This window comes from Trichosurus vulpecula, chromosome 2 (genome assembly GCF_011100635.1).
Source record: "Trichosurus vulpecula isolate mTriVul1 chromosome 2, mTriVul1.pri, whole genome shotgun sequence".
Taxonomy (NCBI): Eukaryota; Metazoa; Chordata; class Mammalia; order Diprotodontia; family Phalangeridae; genus Trichosurus; species Trichosurus vulpecula.
In genome coordinates, this window is record NC_050574.1 from 124807220 (window position 1) to 124825758 (window position 18539).

The following is an 18539-nucleotide window of genomic DNA, read 5'->3' on the forward strand; positions in this document are numbered from 1 at the left end:
GTGTGCTTAACATTCCTGTTTTTCTGTATTTGTTTGTGAAGTTTGTGTGCCTAACACATAGATAATTTTTGTAAAGGTGCCATGTGTAGCTGAGAAAAAGATATACTTCTTTCTACTTCCATTCAGTTTTCTCCTGTGGTCTATCATATCTAAATTTTCTAAAATTCTATTCATCTCCTTAACTTCTTTCTTATTTATTTTATGGTTAGATTTATGTTTGTAGTTCTGAGAGGGGTAAATAGAGATCCCTCACTAGTATAGTTTTATTATCTGTTTTCTCCTGTAACTCATTTAACTTTTCCTTTAAAAATTTGGATACTATGCCATTTGCTACACGTTTAGTATTGATATTACTTCATTGTCTCTGGTACCTCTTTGCAAAATGTAATTTCCCTGCTTATCTCTTTTGATTAGGTCTGTTTTTGTTTTTGCTTTGTCTGAGATCATGATTGCTACCCCTGCCTTTTTTTACTTGAGCTGAAGCATAATAGATTCTGCTCCGGCCTCTGATTTTAACTGTGTCCTTTTGTTTCAAGCATTTCTTGTAAACAATGTATTGTTGGATTTGGGGTTCTGTTTTGCTCTCTGCTTCTGTTTTATCTGTGAGTTCATCCACATTCACCCTACCAGCTCAGGCAGGGCCTACCATACTGGGTCTTTAGCCTATAGGGATGTTGTTAGAAGTGGCATGTTTTGTCTGATGTTATACCTAGCTAAATGTGATGGTCAGCTTCCACAAGATGGCTTCTATAGTCACAGCAACTCATGATGACATTTATCAAGGAGGGAAAGGGTTGCAGAGATCAAGGGAATACTCACATGGATGAGATCTTGGGTCCTTGAAGGATGGAAGCAATATACCCCTATATCCCTGCTTGATACACTTTGAGCCACTGACCCTCGGAATGTCAATCCAGGGGGCCTGGGAAAGTGTCCAAATTAAACCTCTTGGAGGAAGATGGTAGCATTGTGTTTAGGAGGAAAAGTTGGGGAGGCAGATGGGAGAGATAGAAAGCAATTGGGAATGTTGAACCTTCATTGGGGGTACTACTCAGATGTTTCCAAACAAACAGACACATCGGTGACTCCAAAGTAATTCACTCTTTATAAAGTATGAGTTAAGTCTCATATATAAACCCATCCCTCCAGGATCCCCTTCCTGTGCCCCTTCCCACACGCTCCTGAGGGCTTCTGGACTTCCCCTTCCCCCTCCCTCATAGGCAGACAGCAATAACTGGGAACAGGACAACAGGTGTTGCCTCAATGGGAAACTCCTGAACACAAAGGGTCTCTCTCAGATGCGTCTGAGTCTTTCATGGGACTGGAGACGGGGGAGGTGAAGCAGCAGAAGAAAGAGGCACTTTAAATTCCAGGACAAGTGCCCAAGGCTGGGGGTGGAGGAGGGGGTAAGAGGAGAGGAGCGTGACTAGAATCACTTTAATAACTCGGACAGAGTCAGGAGTCTTCTGTCCTAATCCTGGTTCTGACACACCCTTGTGTGACCTAGGGAAACTTGTTTATCTTCTCTGGACCAAGAGTTTTCCCTATCTGCAAAATCAAAGGTTTGAACAGATGGCCTCTAAGGTCCCTTCCAGCTTGAGGACTTTGTTCGAAGTTCCCTGATAGCTCTGATGCTATATGTTGTGATCCTCTTACTTCAAGACTCATCTCCATGATGAAGGAGGTGAAGGTTGCCTTCCCTGACCTGCTCTAATCCATTTCTGCCACCCACTCCACTCCCTCCCACCCAGCCTGCTGAAAGCACTCACTCCCTCTGCAAGGGTTCCTAAAGCATAAAGTCTAGAAAGTTCCTTTGCTCCTATTTTTGTATCAATAATACGGAGCCCAGGACCCTGAACATAGTTAAGTGCTTAAACTGTTGTTGGATTTGATTTTTTAGTTCTAAAATCCTTTCCAGCTTTAATATTTTACATTTGAAGGAGCCTTCCAGCTCTGACATTCTCTATTTTCTTCTAAGCCTCTGTTTCCTCCACCTATAAAACGGGACCAAGCTTCTCACTGAATATTTTCTCCCTCAACCAGACCCATGAGGTCAAGTCAGTCCAAGAGCTCTGTGCTACTTTAAGCCATGCTCCTGTTCCCAGGGTTTGGGAGGGGAGAATGTCAGCCTTTGGCTCTGGAGTTTGCTTCTGGTTTGTCCCAGGTGCCTGAATTTTAAAAGGAGAAAAAATATGGGTTTATTATGTTTGAGGAAGAGAATCCAGAAAAGGGAGGCATGGAAGCATGAAACCAGAACTGGAAGGGGCCTGAGAGGTCACTGAGTCCAACCCCATCACAGATTCATTGAAACTGACTGCCACAAAGGCCCTGAAAGGGCACCTAGTGCCACCTGTCCCTGGGCAAGAATCCCTTCTACATCACCCCAGACAAGTGTTCATCCAGCCTTTCTCTAAAGCCCTGCAATGAGAGGGAACTCACTCTGCTGAGGCAGTACATTGCACTTTGGGACAGCTCTAGTCATAAGAAATTATTATTAGGTCTTTTGGGGGACCCAAATTTGTCTTTACCTAACTCCCTATCCCACCATGCTCCAAGTTCTACCTTCTGAGGAACAGAAGACTAAGACTATTCCTTGACCCCCATGACAGCTCTTTAGATTTTTGAAGGCAATGAGTATTTCTCCCTCCCACCCCAAATCTTCCCCTAGTTAAACATCCACAGTCACTTAATGTTTTAAATATAGAAGGACTTTTTCCCATCTTTCACCAGCCTTAAATGTACTAACAGGTTACTTTTTAGTCAGAGCAAACTGAGGCTGAGAGGGGATATAGAGGTCTGTCCCAGTTCATCCATCCAGACAGTGGTAGAGCCCAGGGTGCCAATCTCCCAGTCAGCAGCCTCTCTACTTCCTGACACTAACTCTGGATGTCCAATCCAGTCAGTCATGGGTCTATCCTGGAGCTGTGCAGGTGGTGGTGTCAAATGTCCGCCTCCCTCTTGTCTTCCTTGGTTGGCTTCCAAGGACAAACCCTGCTCTGTCTCCACATCCTTTGTGCCTAAACAGCCCATAGCCCTTCTCTTGGCTGCCCCTCATTCTCACCCAAATGGAGTATGGGGGACATGCAGGGCTTAGGACTAAGATGCATGAGTCAACTCTGGCCCTAAAGCTGAGCATCCTTGTTGTCCTCACTGCTACCTGGGGTGCTTCCAGTCCTCCCACTGTCCCGGGTACTGGGATTTTGAAGCACCATCTTGTTGCCAGTTACAGGTGGTGGCAGAACATGGCGGGCAAACCTGACAAACCGCTGGCCAGCCAGGAAGTAGAGCACAGGGTCCAGGAAGCTGTTGGCACTGGCAAGTGGGCGAGTGACTTTATATGCTATGTTGATAGCATTGAGGGACCAACAACCCACATCCAGAGATCGAAAGGCATAGTAGAGTGTACGGGTGACATGGAAGGGGAGAAAGCATAGAGAAAAGACAACCAAGACCAGAATAATCATCCGCAGGGACTTGCGCTTAGACCGAGAGAGACGGGCCTGCCCTGTTGTAGGTCGCAGAAGCTGCCGTACCATCAGTGTGTAGCACACCAGGATAATTAGGAAGGGCCCAATAAAGAGCAACACAAGGATGGCCGAGCTGTATGCCACAAAGTCATCAAACAAGTTACGGGATGATGTATCATGGCAAGTAATCCCCTCAGCCCGGCTGCTGGTGGTAACAAAGTATAACACGGGCGACTGACAGCCAATCACTATGATCCACACGACAGCAGCCGCTCGTCGAGCATAGCGCACGTTGCCCCAGCGCAGGGACTGTAGAGGGTAGCAGATGCCCAGGAAGCGGTGGACGCTAATACACAGCAGGAAGAGGATGCTGCCATAGAGGTTGGTATAGAACAGGAATCGGACCAGCTTGCAGAGGGTCACGCTGAAAGGCCAATGGTCACCATGGGAATAGTAGTAGATGAGGAGGGGCAAGGAGACCACGTAGAGAGTGTCAGATATGGCGAGGTTGAACATAAAGGTGGTGGTGGAATTCCATGTCTTAATCCGGCACAGGAAAACATAGAGGGCCAGGGCATTGAGACACAGGCCTAGCACACAAACCACGCCATAGGACACAGGCAGCAGCACATATTTAAAGTCCTCATCAAACTTGCACTTGTAGCCCTGCTCATTCACACCCAGAGAGGTGTTAGTACTTTGATTCCAGGGGGCGATGGTGCTCTCCATTGCCCTGAAATGACAAATAAGAGACTATCAAGAACCTTCCCCATCACAGGTGCATGCTGGGAGAGTCCGCCCCAAACCTTCCCTTCCCATGACCTGACATTCAAAAACTAATTATTGACTATTTAACTGATTATCGAATTTTTCATTATCCAATAAATTATTTGAACTAGAAGAGCATAGGAAGTTAGATTAAGAAACTCAGAGATTATCAAGCACAAGGTTACATAGGTGGTGACAGAGCCAGGATCTTAAAAGCCCTTTTCTGCTATGCTGGGCTTTAAATCAGAAGTCCTGAGTTCAAATACCAGGAAGCAACCTGTCATAGTGGTAAAAGCATAGGATTTGGTCTAGAATGGATTATACTAATAACTGGGTTCAAATCCCAGTTCGGCTGCTTACTGGCTAGGTGCCCCTGGGCAAATTGGTCAATCCTTCAGAGCCTCAGTGACCTCTGTAAAATGTGGGCGTTGGACTTTAAGGTCCCTCTCATCTTCATCATCATCCTTTTATTTTTTTTAAATTAATTAATTTAGTTTTAATTTTAGTTTACAACATTCAGTTCCTCAAGTTTTGGAGCTTCAAATTTTCTCCCCCTCCCTCTCTTCCCTCCTCCCCACCCAAGATGTCATGCAATCCGATATAGGTTCTACATATACCTTCATACTAAACATTTTCACAATAGTCAAGTTGTAAAGAAGAACTATAACCAATGGAAGGAACCATGAAAAAGAAGAAACAAAACAGAAACAAAAACAAACAGACAAAAAAAAAAAAGAGAGCAAATAGTTTGCCTCAATCTGCATCCAGACTCCATAATCCTTTCTCTGGATGTGAATCGCTTTTTCCATCAAGAGTCTTTTGGAGCTGTCTTAGAACCTTGCATTGCTGAGAAGAGCCAAGTCTGTTAGTCATCATAGATACCTCTGTGTGTGTCTGTAATCATATATAATGTTCTCCTGGTTCTGCTCCCCTCACTCAGCATCACATCATGTAGGTATTTCCAGCTTATTATGAAGTCCATATCTTCCCCATTTCTTATAGCACAATAATATTCCATTACATTCACATACCACAACTTGTTTAGCCATTCCCCAATTGATGGGTATCCCTTTAATTTCCAATTCTCTGCCATCACAAAAAGAGCTGCTACAAATATTTTTGAACATATGAGTGCTTTTCCCACTTGTATGATTTCTTTGGGATACAGCCCTAGAAGTGGTATTGCTGGGTCAAAGTGAATGCACATTTTTATAGCCTTTTGGGCAAAGTTCCAAATTGCTCTCCAGAAAGGTTGGATGAGTTCACAACTCCACCAACAATGCATTAGTGTTCCAATTTTCCCACATCCTCTCCAGCATTTATGATTTTCCTGTTTTGTCATGTTAGCCAATCTGACAGCTGAGATGTGGTACCTAAGAGCTGTTTTGATTCATTCTTTTCTCTTTAAGGCCTCCTCTTCAACAAATCCTACTTCCGTTGCTGACTCGCTATACAGCTACAAGTAAGTCACTTCACCCCTGGGCCCAATTTTTCTAGTATATAAAATGTGCTACTTAAGATCTGCCTTGGAGTTCTCTCTAGTTCATCTCTCTCCTCCACTCTCTTACCTCTCCACACTGAATCAATTAATAAGTTCTACAGACTTGTATTGCTTTATCATATCTAGAATCTTTTCTCTCTTTACCATCACTGAAGCTGGGTGGTGCAGTAGATAAGAGTGCTGGGCCTGGAGTCAGGAAGACCCTAGTTCTGATCCAACCTCAGACACTATGCGATCATGAGCAAGTCACTTAACCTCTATTTACCTCAGCTTTCTCAACTGTAAAATGGGGTTAATAATAGCATCTACCTCCCAGGGTTGTTGTGAGGAATAATATTTGTATAGCACTTAGGACAGTGTCAGGTACATAGTAGGTGCTTAATAAATGCTTATATCTTTCCTCCCTGGAAGAATGAACTGCTTCATTTTTTTCCTTCTATGCCCAGAACCTGGGATACAGTAGGTACTTAATAAATGCTTTTGATGATTGATTGATAAGATCTATCCACAACCATCTACTCCTGCAGTAAAAATTTAAAGAATTTTTACAAGTGCTTTTTCATTAAGGACTCTTCCCATCCTCCCAGTAGCATTGAGGAATGGGAGGGGGAAGCCGCAGACTTAAAAGACAACCTCTAAATTTAAAAACTCATTGGGTGTATCACAGAGAGATCACAAAAAAGCGGGGGGGGGGGGGGAGGGAGGAAGGACCTACCAGTGCACAAATATTTATAGTAGCTCTATTCGTGATGGCAAAATATTGAAAACTGAGGGGATGCTCATCAGTTGGGGAATGGGTGAACAAAACTATGCAATAAGGAATGATGAATAGGCAGATTTCAGAAAATCCTGGAAAGACTTGTAAGAACTGATGCAAAGTGAAATGAGCAGAACCAGGAAAACATTTTGTACACAGTATCAGCAATATTGTGTAATGATTAATTATGCATGACACAGTTCTTCTCAACAACACAATGATCCAGGACAAGTACAAGGGACACTCAAAGGAAAATGCTATTCATATTCTGATAAAAAACTGATGGGCTCTGAATGCAGATTGAAGCATATTTTTTTCACTTACTTTATTCTTTCTCCTGTTTTTCTAATCTCTTCTTTCACAACTATGATTAATATGCAAATTTTTTACATGACAGCCATGTAAAAACCACATCAAACTGCCTACCCTTTTTAAAAGAGGGGAGGGAGAAAAATTTGGAACTAGAAATCTTGTAAAATGAATGCTAAAAATTTTCTTGACATGTAACTGGGAAAAAATAAAATATTATAAAAAAACTATAGAAGTACTAGCAAATCTATTTTATTCATATCTCTTTATGTCCTTCCAGTTCCATCTAAAAATGTTCTTGGTGTGATCTGGATTAGTACAGATTTATGCTAAACTTCCACTAGATTCATTTTCCCTTCCACTCATTTTGTTGTTTTGTGGACTGGTACTACTTACAATCTTCTACCACTGTCCTCCATTTTGTGTTCTAAATTACCCTTGCCTTTGGCTTTCAAGTCTCCCAGCTTTGCAAGGAGATTGAGTGTTTCCTGAATGAAGTGCTTTCTGAATTCTTCTGACTTCATTGTAGCCATTGCTTTATATCAGTTAAACTGTAAGAAATGATCATAGTCTGTACCAATGTCTTTGGTTTCATCCAACTCCCATTTTTGACGTTAACAACTTGTTTGAATAAATCATGTTGGAACTCATTGGATGCTTTCTACATTCCAAAAGATAAATTCTGTGTATTGCTTTTGCATGAAAGGCATGAAGCTTAGGTTTAGATAGAATTGCCTATTCATTGTTCTGGATAAATTAAACTCTGTGTCTAGATTTCAGGAGTAGGAACACAACAGAATTCCATCTTAGCACTCTTGGAAAAAGGAATTCTAAACTTTCTCATGATCACCAAAGTGCAGTAAAGATTTTAAAAGCAACAAAAGTCCTCTTAAATGATTACTAGGTGTATACTCAATCTATAGTGCTTTTAAACTCAGACTAAAACAATTAACAAAACCCTAAGACTTGATCTTGAAGTTAAATGATCTGAAAAATCTGTTTGTTTTTTTAAATTTGCATCATTCCCCCAAAATAAATTTTTTAAATGACACATCTTAAATTTAATAATTTATTATAAATTTGTGGGTTCCCCCCCATACAATGACATTTTGATGATGCAATAGTGTCTTGTAATTGTATACTATCTTATTGTAAACAAGTCATTACATGGTACATATTCCTGGCAACGCATGCTGAACTTTCTTACAATTCATGGCCTCCCAATACTTGCTTGTTAAGACCTGTTGGGGGACTTGACCACTGATGGGTTATAACTTGCATTTTGTGTGTTTATTTGGAAAATAATGTAATCACTATGACTTTAACTCTGTTACACAACAGATGAAACATGTACAAACAAAATTTTCTTCTCTTCTCTTCTTTCCTTATGCTTCAACGGCCCCCTTATTTTTCTTTCAACACCTACCAATTGTACTTCAGGCTCCCCCCATCATTCCAGTGGCCCCCAGGAGGCAGTATCTCCCACTTTGGGAACCTAAGAATCATTCGGCCAATAAACATTTATTAAGCACTTCCTTTCACACCACGCATTGTGCTAAGTTCTAGACTTACAAAGAAAGACAAAAGAAAGTCTCTCAAAGAGCTCATGATCTAATAGGGGGAGCAACATGCAAACAACTATACGCCAAAATGCTACATATACAAGATAAGTTGGAGATAATTAACAAAAAGAAGGTACCAGAATTAAGGGGATCATGAAAGGTTTCCTATAGAAGGTGAGATGTTATCTGGAACTTTGAAGGAAACCATGGAGGTCAGAAGTGGAGATGAGGAGGGAGAAAATTTGAAGTCTACCTGTTATTTTATTCTGGAGTCTTATATTCAACCTGGCATTTATTTTTCCTGTTTTAAAAAATGATGTTTATTGTTATGTTTTGGTTTTTTTTTTTTTACTATCACCTGCATTTCCCAATGTTGTCCCAACCAGAAAGCTATCTTACAACAATGAACAAAAGAGAACAAATTGATTCATGAAAACTAACCAGCATATTAACCAAGTCTTAGAGCATATGTGTGATGTTCTACAGTACCAATAGCCTCTGCTCTCTGCAGAGAAAGGAGAGGGTTGAATTCTCATATCTCTTCCACAGGAACAACTTTGCTCATTATAGTAATTTTTTTCAAAGTAAAAAAAAGTCAACAATTTTAGTTCCAATTTGGTTGAATTCAGATTCACACACACACAAACATACATCAGATGATTACTGTGTCTTTTTAGTATTCTTCAGCACTTTTTCCACCATTAATCCTGCTCCAATTTCAGTTTCTTGTATTTCCAATCTTGACCTCATAGTCAACCAATTCAACTGTACACTGTTCTCTACTCTAGAATCCCTTGCCTCCTAATTGATTATCTTATTCCCTTTAACAGATGTTCTTCCAAATCTTTTTTCTAGCTTTCTAAATACGCCCCTGTTCTCACCCTCTTAGTTGAGAACCTCACCTCTTATTTTACTAATAAAACTGAGGTCATTTGGCATAAATGCCCTATTATGGAAATAATAATATATTATCAATAGCTCTTTATTTCATCATCATCACTGGCATTTATATACTGTGATAAGGTTTGCAAAGTAATTACATGTTATCTCATTTGATCCTCAAAACAACCCAGTTAGGTAACTACTATTCTTTTTTTTTTGAGGGGGGAAGGCAAGGCAATTGGGGTTAAGTGACTTGCCCAAAGTCACACAGCTACTGTGTTAAGTGTCTGAGGTCTGAGTTGAAATCAGGTCCTCCTGACTCCAGGGCCAGTGCTCTGCTCACTGTGCCATCTAGCTGCCCCAGTAACTACTATTCTCATCCTCATTTTACAAATAGGGAAACTGAGACTCAGAGAGGTTAGGTTGACTTGCCCAGGATCACACAGAGGCAGGATTTGAACTCAGTCCTTCCTGACTCCAAATCCAGCAGTCTAATATGCCCATTTTTTCCCAGTCTCTCATAATGAGGGCCCTTCTCTTTGTCAAGGCCAAACCTTCCCCCTGTGTCCTTGCTGTCATCACCTCTCTTCTTCTCCAGCAGGCTGCCCTCTCAATCCTCCTCTCTCTAGCTCTCTAATCTTCAATCTCTCCCTACCTACTGGCTTCTTCCCTGATGTCTTCAAATGTGCCCAAGTCTTTCATCCTTAAAATTTTTTTTTGTATTTCATTAGGCATTACCATCCCCTCAAGCTATGATCCTTTACCCTCAGACTTTCTCAGCAAACGCCCAGAAAAAGCTGTCTCCACTCACTGTCCTTACTTCCTCTCCTCCCACTCATTCCTCAACCCTTTGCCTACCATCATTCCACTGAAACTGCTCTTTCCAAAGTTACAAATGATATATTTATGACCAAATCTGTTCTCAGTTCTTGTTTTTCCTTACTTCTCTGCTACATTTGACACCGTTGTAATATTACTGAGGCTTGTTGCAAAATAGTACAGTAATTAGTTGTTATAATTTTCTTTTTTTATGGCCTGGGCTATAGTTAAAATATATAAATATACATACATATAATATATATACATAAATATATAAAAATATATATTATATGTAACAAAAGTATAAATATATAACATATAAATATAAATATGATATAAAATATAAATATATAAAATAGTTAAATAAAATAAAATATAGTTAAAATAAAGTAAGAACCCTTAAGATCTGAGAGGCTTCATGCAAAGAGCAATGGGTTTGGAGTCAATTGATCTGGGTTCAAATTCTGTTCTGTTGACCTCTTATGAGACCTTACAGAAGTCACAATCTCTCTGGGTCTCATTATATATTTACGCATCATTTATACATATATTTACTCATCAATAAAATGGGAATGTTAGGCTAGATGATCCGTAAGGATCCTTCCAGCCCTGAATCTGAGTCCAACATCTTTCCCAACTCCTTGTCCAAAGACTGGGACCTCAAAGACTGAGATGGCTTGATAATGTGGTGATCTGATTCCCCAGAATTCTCAGGAAGGAGTTAGGAAACCTGGATTCTAGTCTTGCCTCATTTATTCCTGAACTGTGTTACTTCAAGTAAGCCACTTCCCCACACTGGGTGGAGCTCAGTTTTTCCCTCCCGTAAAATTCTGGGAGATCATCATTACCCTTCCCTTCGTAAATTTAACAGCATTGTATTTGGAATCCAGGGGACCTATGGTTCAATCCTATTTCTACTACTTACTAGGTGATCTTGGGTAAAGTCATTTAACCTCTATGGGCCGCAGTTTCTTCCTCTATTAAATGAGGGGATTGGTTTCTAAGCCCTACAATTCTGTTAACCCTCACATGAGAGCCCCATGGTTCAAAACTGAACAGAATGAAAAAAGCTGGGGTATAGCAACCAGCTATACCTTCCCTTATGGCACTTGGTAATCTAAAAAGACATGGCTAAATACATTATCTGATCTCAATAAACTGGCATGTCTTCAGGGAAGTTTTGGGACAGAGGAAGCTGTGTTGGTAAGCAAAATGGGCTCTTAGCACTTCGTTCAACAAGTGCCCTTGAAGAGTTTGGTTTGTTTCCTTTGAGTAATTCAGTGTATTTCATTGGGCCTTACTAGGTGCTAAGCCCCAGGCCCAAACCCCTATTAGGTGTAAAACTTATGTGGGTGTGGATTGGTAACTAAGGTGGGGCCCAAGGTGGGGCTAACTCAGGGGAGGGCCTACTTTACAAATGAGTTTGAGTGATAGGTTTGGGACATCAGAGGTTCTTAGACCATGTGGATTTAAGTCGCCTCTTTGTGACGATTTTAGGTCATGTGAGTGAGTTGCACGTGTGACTCACCCCTGACGCTGAAAAAGATATAAAACCAGGGGTTGGCCTTCTCTTCTTTGGAGCTCTTACCCACAGCAGTGGTGGCACGAGTGACTCTGGGCCAGCCTTTGTTCTGAGCTCCCGGGCTAAACCTAGATGTTGGTAACTATGAATTGTATTGGGTCTGTCTGTTTGTAATTTGTTTGGGGCTCTCACTCGTGATGGTGCTGATGCAGAGACTCCAGGCAGCTGTGGCTAAGGAGCCCTCCAGCTCATAAACCCGGATGCTGGGACTTTGTTGAACTCTGGTAACTATGTATTGGGAATTGAATCAGGCAAGGTCTGTCTGTTGATGTTTGTACTTTGTTTGCATTTTATTCTGAAGTTCAGGGTACTGGCTTTTTCCCCTGAACTAAGTGAATGATATTTGTATGCTGAATTAAAGTAAGCTTGTCAACCCCTTCACAGAGCTTTCCTTAGTTAAGCAGATCAAAAGAACCTGTGCTTTTGCAGTGTGCTGGCAGCTTTCTGGGTGAGGGCTGTTGGTGGATCTTACACCCCCACAGAAGCTGCTAGCCGGATTGTTGAAACAGAAGCAGACATTCTCCTGGGCCTGTGTGAGCAGAGTTTCACATGCAGGCAGGTTCCAGGTCAACATAAAGGGAGGGGACTAAAAGTCAGATCTGTGTTCGAGTGCTGACTGCATTCCATTTCTTGCCTGCCTCTAGAACCACTGTACACAATAAAGGAGAATGGTGTAGGGTACTGTACAAGCATCTGCATCTCTAATAAAAGTACTACTCTGATGCCTCATCCTATTATCAAGATAACCTTGGATTTTCAGAAGAGATCACAAGCTCTGGCAAAATTTGCTTCAACGAGGCTCTTGAGAAGCTAGAGCAATGGGCCAAATCTTATTAATAAAAGGGACCTTAATAGAGATAAATGTAAAGTTTTATATTCTGGTATAAAAAATCAATTTCCTAAGTATAAGATGGGAGGAATATGTTTAGGTAATAGTTTATATGGGATGGGGGTGGGAGAGGCCTGGGCATCTTATTGGACTGCAAATTCTATGAGCCAACTATTTGAAATGTTGGCCAAGAAAGCTAATGAGATCTTGGGTTGAACTAATAATAAAAGCTAGCATTTATGTAACACTTTAAGGTTTGCAAAGCACTTTACATGCATTGGGCAGCTAGATGGTATACATGGATAGAATGCTAGGCCTGGAGTCAAGAAGGTTCATCTGGCCTCAGACACATACTAGCCGAGTGACACTGGGCAAATCATTTAACCCTGTTTGCCTCAGTTTCTTCATCTGTAAAATGAGCTGGAGAAGAAAATGGCAAGCTACAAAAGATACTGATCCTTTGCCAAGAAAACCCAAATAGGGTCACAAAGAGTCAGACATTGCTGTAGACAACTGAACAAAATTTGCATATATTAACTCATTTGATCTCATAACAACTCTGGGATGGGTACTATTATTACCCCCACTTTACACACAAGAAAATTAAGGTTAAGAAAGGTTCAATGACTTGCCCAGGATCACAAAGCTAGTGAATGCCTGAGGGTAGACTTGAAGTCGGGTTTTCTTCATTCAAAGTCTTATACTCTATCCTCTGTACCACCTGGGCAGATCACATCTGTAGGGCATTCTTAAAGTTTGGACACGTAGGAAATGTGGAGTTATTGCATCAAGTTCACATGAATCTTGCAAAGCACATCACAAACAATGGAAATCATATTGAAGATGTTATTTGTTAATATTCCAATTAAATAAAATGTTGTTGAAAATTTCATTCATTTTATTTCTTGAAAATATGCATTTTTGCCTCTGTGTCCAGACTTTAGAAACACCTTGTAGATAGAGTAGTATGTTCAGATCTTTTCATCACGTTTTAGGAAAGATGTTAGTAATCTGGAGAGTGTCGAGAGAGCCCTGATCAGGACTGTGAAAGGCTTCGAGTTCCCACCTTATGGGAACTGCTTGAAAGAACTGCAGATTTTTAGCTTTGAGAAGAAGAGACTTGAAGAGAGAAAAGGTGAATATCTATCTTTGAGTATTTGAAGGAGTCACATGAAAGGGGGAACAGACTTGTACCATTGGGCCCCGGAGTACAGGACTGGGGTAATAGGTCAAAGTCATAAGGAGGCACATTTAGACTTGATATCAGGAGAAACTTTTGTTTTATCCAAAAGTGAAATAGGCTTCTTTTAGAGGTGGTGGGTTGCCCAATTGGATGTACTGAAACAAAAACCAGAGGGCCATTTGTCAGGTGTATTTTGGAGTCAATTCTTGTCCAAGAATAGGCTAGACTAGATGACCTCTGGGATCCCTTCCAACTCTGAGAATCTGTGAGAACCCTAAATAGGTCATACTAACCATTCAATAACAATATTCTGAAATCCTTGGAAGGTGAAATATTGTTATAAGAAAAGACAAATCTTTCTAACGACCAAAGATATCCAACAGGGAGATAGACTGCCTTGGGAGGAGGTGGATTTCCAGTCCCTGCCCTTTGTTAGGCAATGCTTGGAAGATCATAGGGGCAGTGTAGATAAGATTTGGTCTAAGAGGTGACCAATAATCTCTTACATTGTTAAAACTCTTTTCTTAGTCCTCAACTTTTTGGAAGCATCTGCCACCATTCCCACCCTCATCTTCAGGTATTCATTCCCTTCAGCTCTCCTCCTACCTGTCTGACCACTCCTCAGTCTCCCTAGCAGGTGTCTCTCCCCTACCCCCATAGGTGGGTGTGCCTTAGGTTCCATCCTGATCCCTCTTCTCTCTACTCCCAGCAATCTCATCAGCTCCCACAGATTCAGTTATCATCTCAATGAAGGTGACCCCTATAGATACACAGCCAGCACTAACCTCTCTTCCCTGGACTCCAGTCCCACATCACAAGCTGCTTGTTTAGTTCCACTTGGATGCCCCACAGTCATATTCAACTCAGAATATACAAACAGGATCTTTCCCTTTAAACCCACATTTTTTTAGATGTTTTTATTTTTAGTTTACAACATTCAGGTACACAAGTTTTTGAGTCCCAAATCTTCTTCCCCTCCTTCCCCTCCCCCTCCCCCCAAGATGGCATGGAATCCAATATATGTTCTACATATACCTTTGCATTAAACATATTTACACAATAGTCAGGTCATAAAGAAGAACCATGATCAATGGAGTGAATCATGAGAAAGAAGAAAAAAAAACAAAAAAGAAAAGACAAAACAAAGAGAGAGAGAGTAGATAGTTTGCCTCAATTCTCTGGATGTAGACAGCTCTTTCCATCATGAGTCCTTTGAAGCTGTCTTTGAACCTTGTGTTGCTGAGAAGAGCCAAGTCTATCAAAGTTAGTCATCACAGAATCAATATGTCTGTGGTTGTGTACAATATTCTCCTGGTTCTGCTCCTCTCACTCAGCATCAAATGATATAGTTCTTTCCGGGTTATTATGAAGTCTGTATCTTCCCCATTTCTTATAGCACAGCAGTATTCCATTACATTCATATACCACAACTTGTTCAGCCATTCCCCAGTTGATGGGCATCTCCTTGATTTCTAATTCTTTGCTTCCACAAAAAGAGCTGCTATAAATATTTTTGTACATATGGGTGCCTTTCCCCCATGTGTGATCTCTTTAGGATACAGCCCTAGAAGTGGTATTGCTGGGTCAAAGGGATGCACATTTTTATAGCCCTTGGGGCATAGTTCCAAATTGCTCTCCAGAATGACTGGACCTGTTCACAACTCTACCAACAATGTAACAACGTTCCAATTTTCCCACATCCTCTCCAGCATTTATCATTTTCCTGTTTTGTCATGTTAGCCAATCTGACAGGAGAGATGTGGTACCTAAGAGTTGTTTTGATTTGCATTTCTCTAATCAATAGTGATTTAGAGCATTTTTTCATATGCCTATAGATATCTTTAATTTCTTCCTCTGAAAACTGCCTGTTATATCCTTTGACCATTTCTCAATCGGGGAATGACTTGTATTCCTATAAATTTGGCTCAGTTCCCTGTATATTTTAGATATGAGGCCTTTATCAGAGACATTAGTTGTAAAGATTTTCTCCCAATTTTCTGCTTCCCTCCTAATCTTTGTTCCATTGTTTATACAAAAACTTTTCAATTTAGCATAATCAAAATTATCAATTTTGCATTTTGTAATGCTCTCTATCTCTTGTTGGGTCATGAATTCTTCCCTTTCCCATAAATCTGACAGGTAAACTATTCCTTGCTCTCCCAAAATGCTTATAGTATCAGTCTTTATTCCTAAATCATGAACCCATTTTGACTTTATTTTAGTGTATGGTGTAAGATACTGGTCTATGCCCAGTTTCTGCCATACTGTTTTCCAATTTTCCTAGCAGTTTTTGTGAAATAGTGAATTCTTAGCCCAGAAGCTGGATTCTTTGGGTTTATCAAAGAGTAGATTGCTATAGCCATTGACTACTGCATCTTGTGTACCTAACCTATTCCACTGATCCAACCCTCTGTTTCTTAGCCAGTACCAGGTAGTTTTGATGATTGCTGCTTTATAGTACAGTTTAATATCTGGTATGGCTAGGCCACCTTCCCTAGCATTTCTTTTCATTATTTCTCTTGATATTCTGGACCTTTTGTGCTTCCAGATGAATTTTGTTATTATTTTATCTAGCTCTGTAAAATAATTTTTGTTAGTTCAATTGGTATGGCACGGAATAAGTAAATTAGGTAAAATTGTCATTTTTATTGTATTACCTCTGCCTAACCACAAGCAACTGATGTTTTTCCACTTATTTGGATGTGACTTTATTCGTCTGAAGTGTTTCATAATTGTGTTCATATAGGCCCTGGGTTTGTCTTGGCAGGTAGACTCCCAAATATTTTATAGTGTCTACAGTAACTTTAAATGGAATTTCTCTTTCTATTTCTTGCTGTTTGACTTTGTTAGTAATATATAGGAATGCCGAAGATTTACGTGGGTGTATTTTATATCCTGCAACTTTTTATTATTTCAAGTAGTTATTTACTTGATTCTCTAGGATTCTTTAAGTAAATCACCATATCAACTGCAAAGACTGATAACTTAGTTTCTTCTTTGCCTATTCTAATTCCTTCAATTTATTTTTCTTCTCTTATTAATAAAGCTAACATTTCTAGTACCAAATTGAATAATAGGGGTGATAATGGACATCCTTGTTTCATCCCCAATCTTATTGGGAATGCATCTAGCTTATCCCCATTACATATAATGCTTGCTGATGGTTTTAGGTAGATGCTACTTATAATTTTAAGGAAGACTCCATTTATTCCTATGCTTTCTAGTGTTTTTAATAGGAATGGATGTTGTATTTTGTCAAAAGCTTTTTCTGCTTCTATTGAGATAATCATGTGGTTTCTGCTAGTTTTGTTGTTGATATGATCAATTATGCTGGTGGTTTTCCTAATATTGAACCAACCTTGCATTCCTGGAATATATCCTACTTGGTCATAGTGTATTATTCTTGTGATAAGTTGCTGCAATCTTTTTGCTAATATTTTGTTTAAAATTTTTGCATCAATATTCATTAGGGATTGGTCTATAGTTTTCTTTCTCTGTTTTGACTCTTCCTGGTTTGGGCATTAGTACCATATTTGTGTCATAAAAAGAATTTGGTAAGACTCCTTCTTCACCTATTTTCCCAAATAATCTATAAAGTATGAGTATTAATTATTCTTTAAATGTTTGATAGAATTCACATGTAAAACCATATGCCCTGGAGATTTTTTCCTAGGGAGTTCATTGATGGCTTGCTCAATTTCTTTTTCTGAGATGGCATTATTTAGTTATTTTACTTCCTCTTCTGTTAACCTGGGCAGTTTATATTTTTGTAAATCTTCATCCATTTCCCTAAGGTTGTCAAATTTATGGGCATTCAATTGGGCAAAATAATTACTAATTATTGTTTTAATTTCCTCTTCATTGGAGGTGAATTCACCCTTTCCATTTTTGATACTGGTAATTTGGTTTTCTTTTTTCTTTTTTTTAACCAAATTGACCAAAGGTTTATCAATTTTATTGGGTTTTTTTTTTCATAAAACCAGCTCTTAGTTTTATTTATTAGTTTAATAGTTGTCTTGATTTCAATTTTATTAATCTCTCCTTTAGTTTTTAGTATTTCTAATTCGGTATTTAATTGGGGATTTTCAATTTGTTCTTTTTTCTAGCTTTTTCAATTGCATGCCCAATTAAACCCACATTTCTTCCCAAACTTACAAATATCAGTGAAGAGTACCACCATCTTTCCAGTTACCTAGATTTTCAACATTAGCTATCATTCAATTATCCCCTCTCCCTCACCTCCTCCATTCAATCAGTTACCAAATCTTATCAATACCTCCCCCATCTATACCCTTCTCTCAACTCATACCACCACTATCCTTCCCATTTCAGGCCCACAAAATTTCTCTCTTGGACATTTCAGTTGGATTTATCATTAGCCTTCTCAAGGTCCCTCTCAAGAACTTTGGAATTGATTGTGTGACATGGGAGACATTGACACAGGACTGCTCAGCATGGCGTTCCCACATCAGAGAAGGTGCTGTACTCTATGAGCAAAGCAGAATTGAAACAGCTCAAAGGAAATGCAGGCTGGGGAAGTTTGGAGCACCTGCCCCATGGACTATTTGTGCCCAACCTGTGGTAGAGCATTCTGAGTTCATATTAGCCTGATCAGCCACAGTAGGACACATTGAATCTCTCCCATCTCCAATCCTTCCACACAGCTTTTAAAAGTGGTATTCCTAAAGCACAAATCTAATCATGTTACTCCTTTGCTCAAAAGCCTCTAGACCTCCTTATTGTTCCATTTAAAGATAAGATACAAATTCCTATGTTTTGCCTATAAAGTCCTGCATATGACTTGAACCTATCTATCTAGACTGATTAGTCTAGATGTTACTGGATATTATTCCTTCCCCCACGCATGCTCTACATTCCAG

At 39.9% G+C, this 18539-nt stretch overlaps 1 protein-coding gene across 1 annotated transcript in view; it reads right to left on the reverse strand.

Moving 5' to 3' along the window:
* Positions 1-1081: 1081 nt before the first annotated feature.
* Positions 1082-18539, reverse strand: part of P2RY2 (purinergic receptor P2Y2) — a 71450-nt gene continuing 53992 nt past the window's right edge. The window contains exon 2 of the mRNA XM_036746059.1: positions 1082-4200. Within this exon, the coding sequence (XP_036601954.1) occupies positions 3123-4196 (1074 nt within the window). The 5' untranslated portion in view covers positions 4197-4200 and the 3' untranslated portion in view covers positions 1082-3122. The remainder of the gene's footprint in view (positions 4201-18539) is intronic.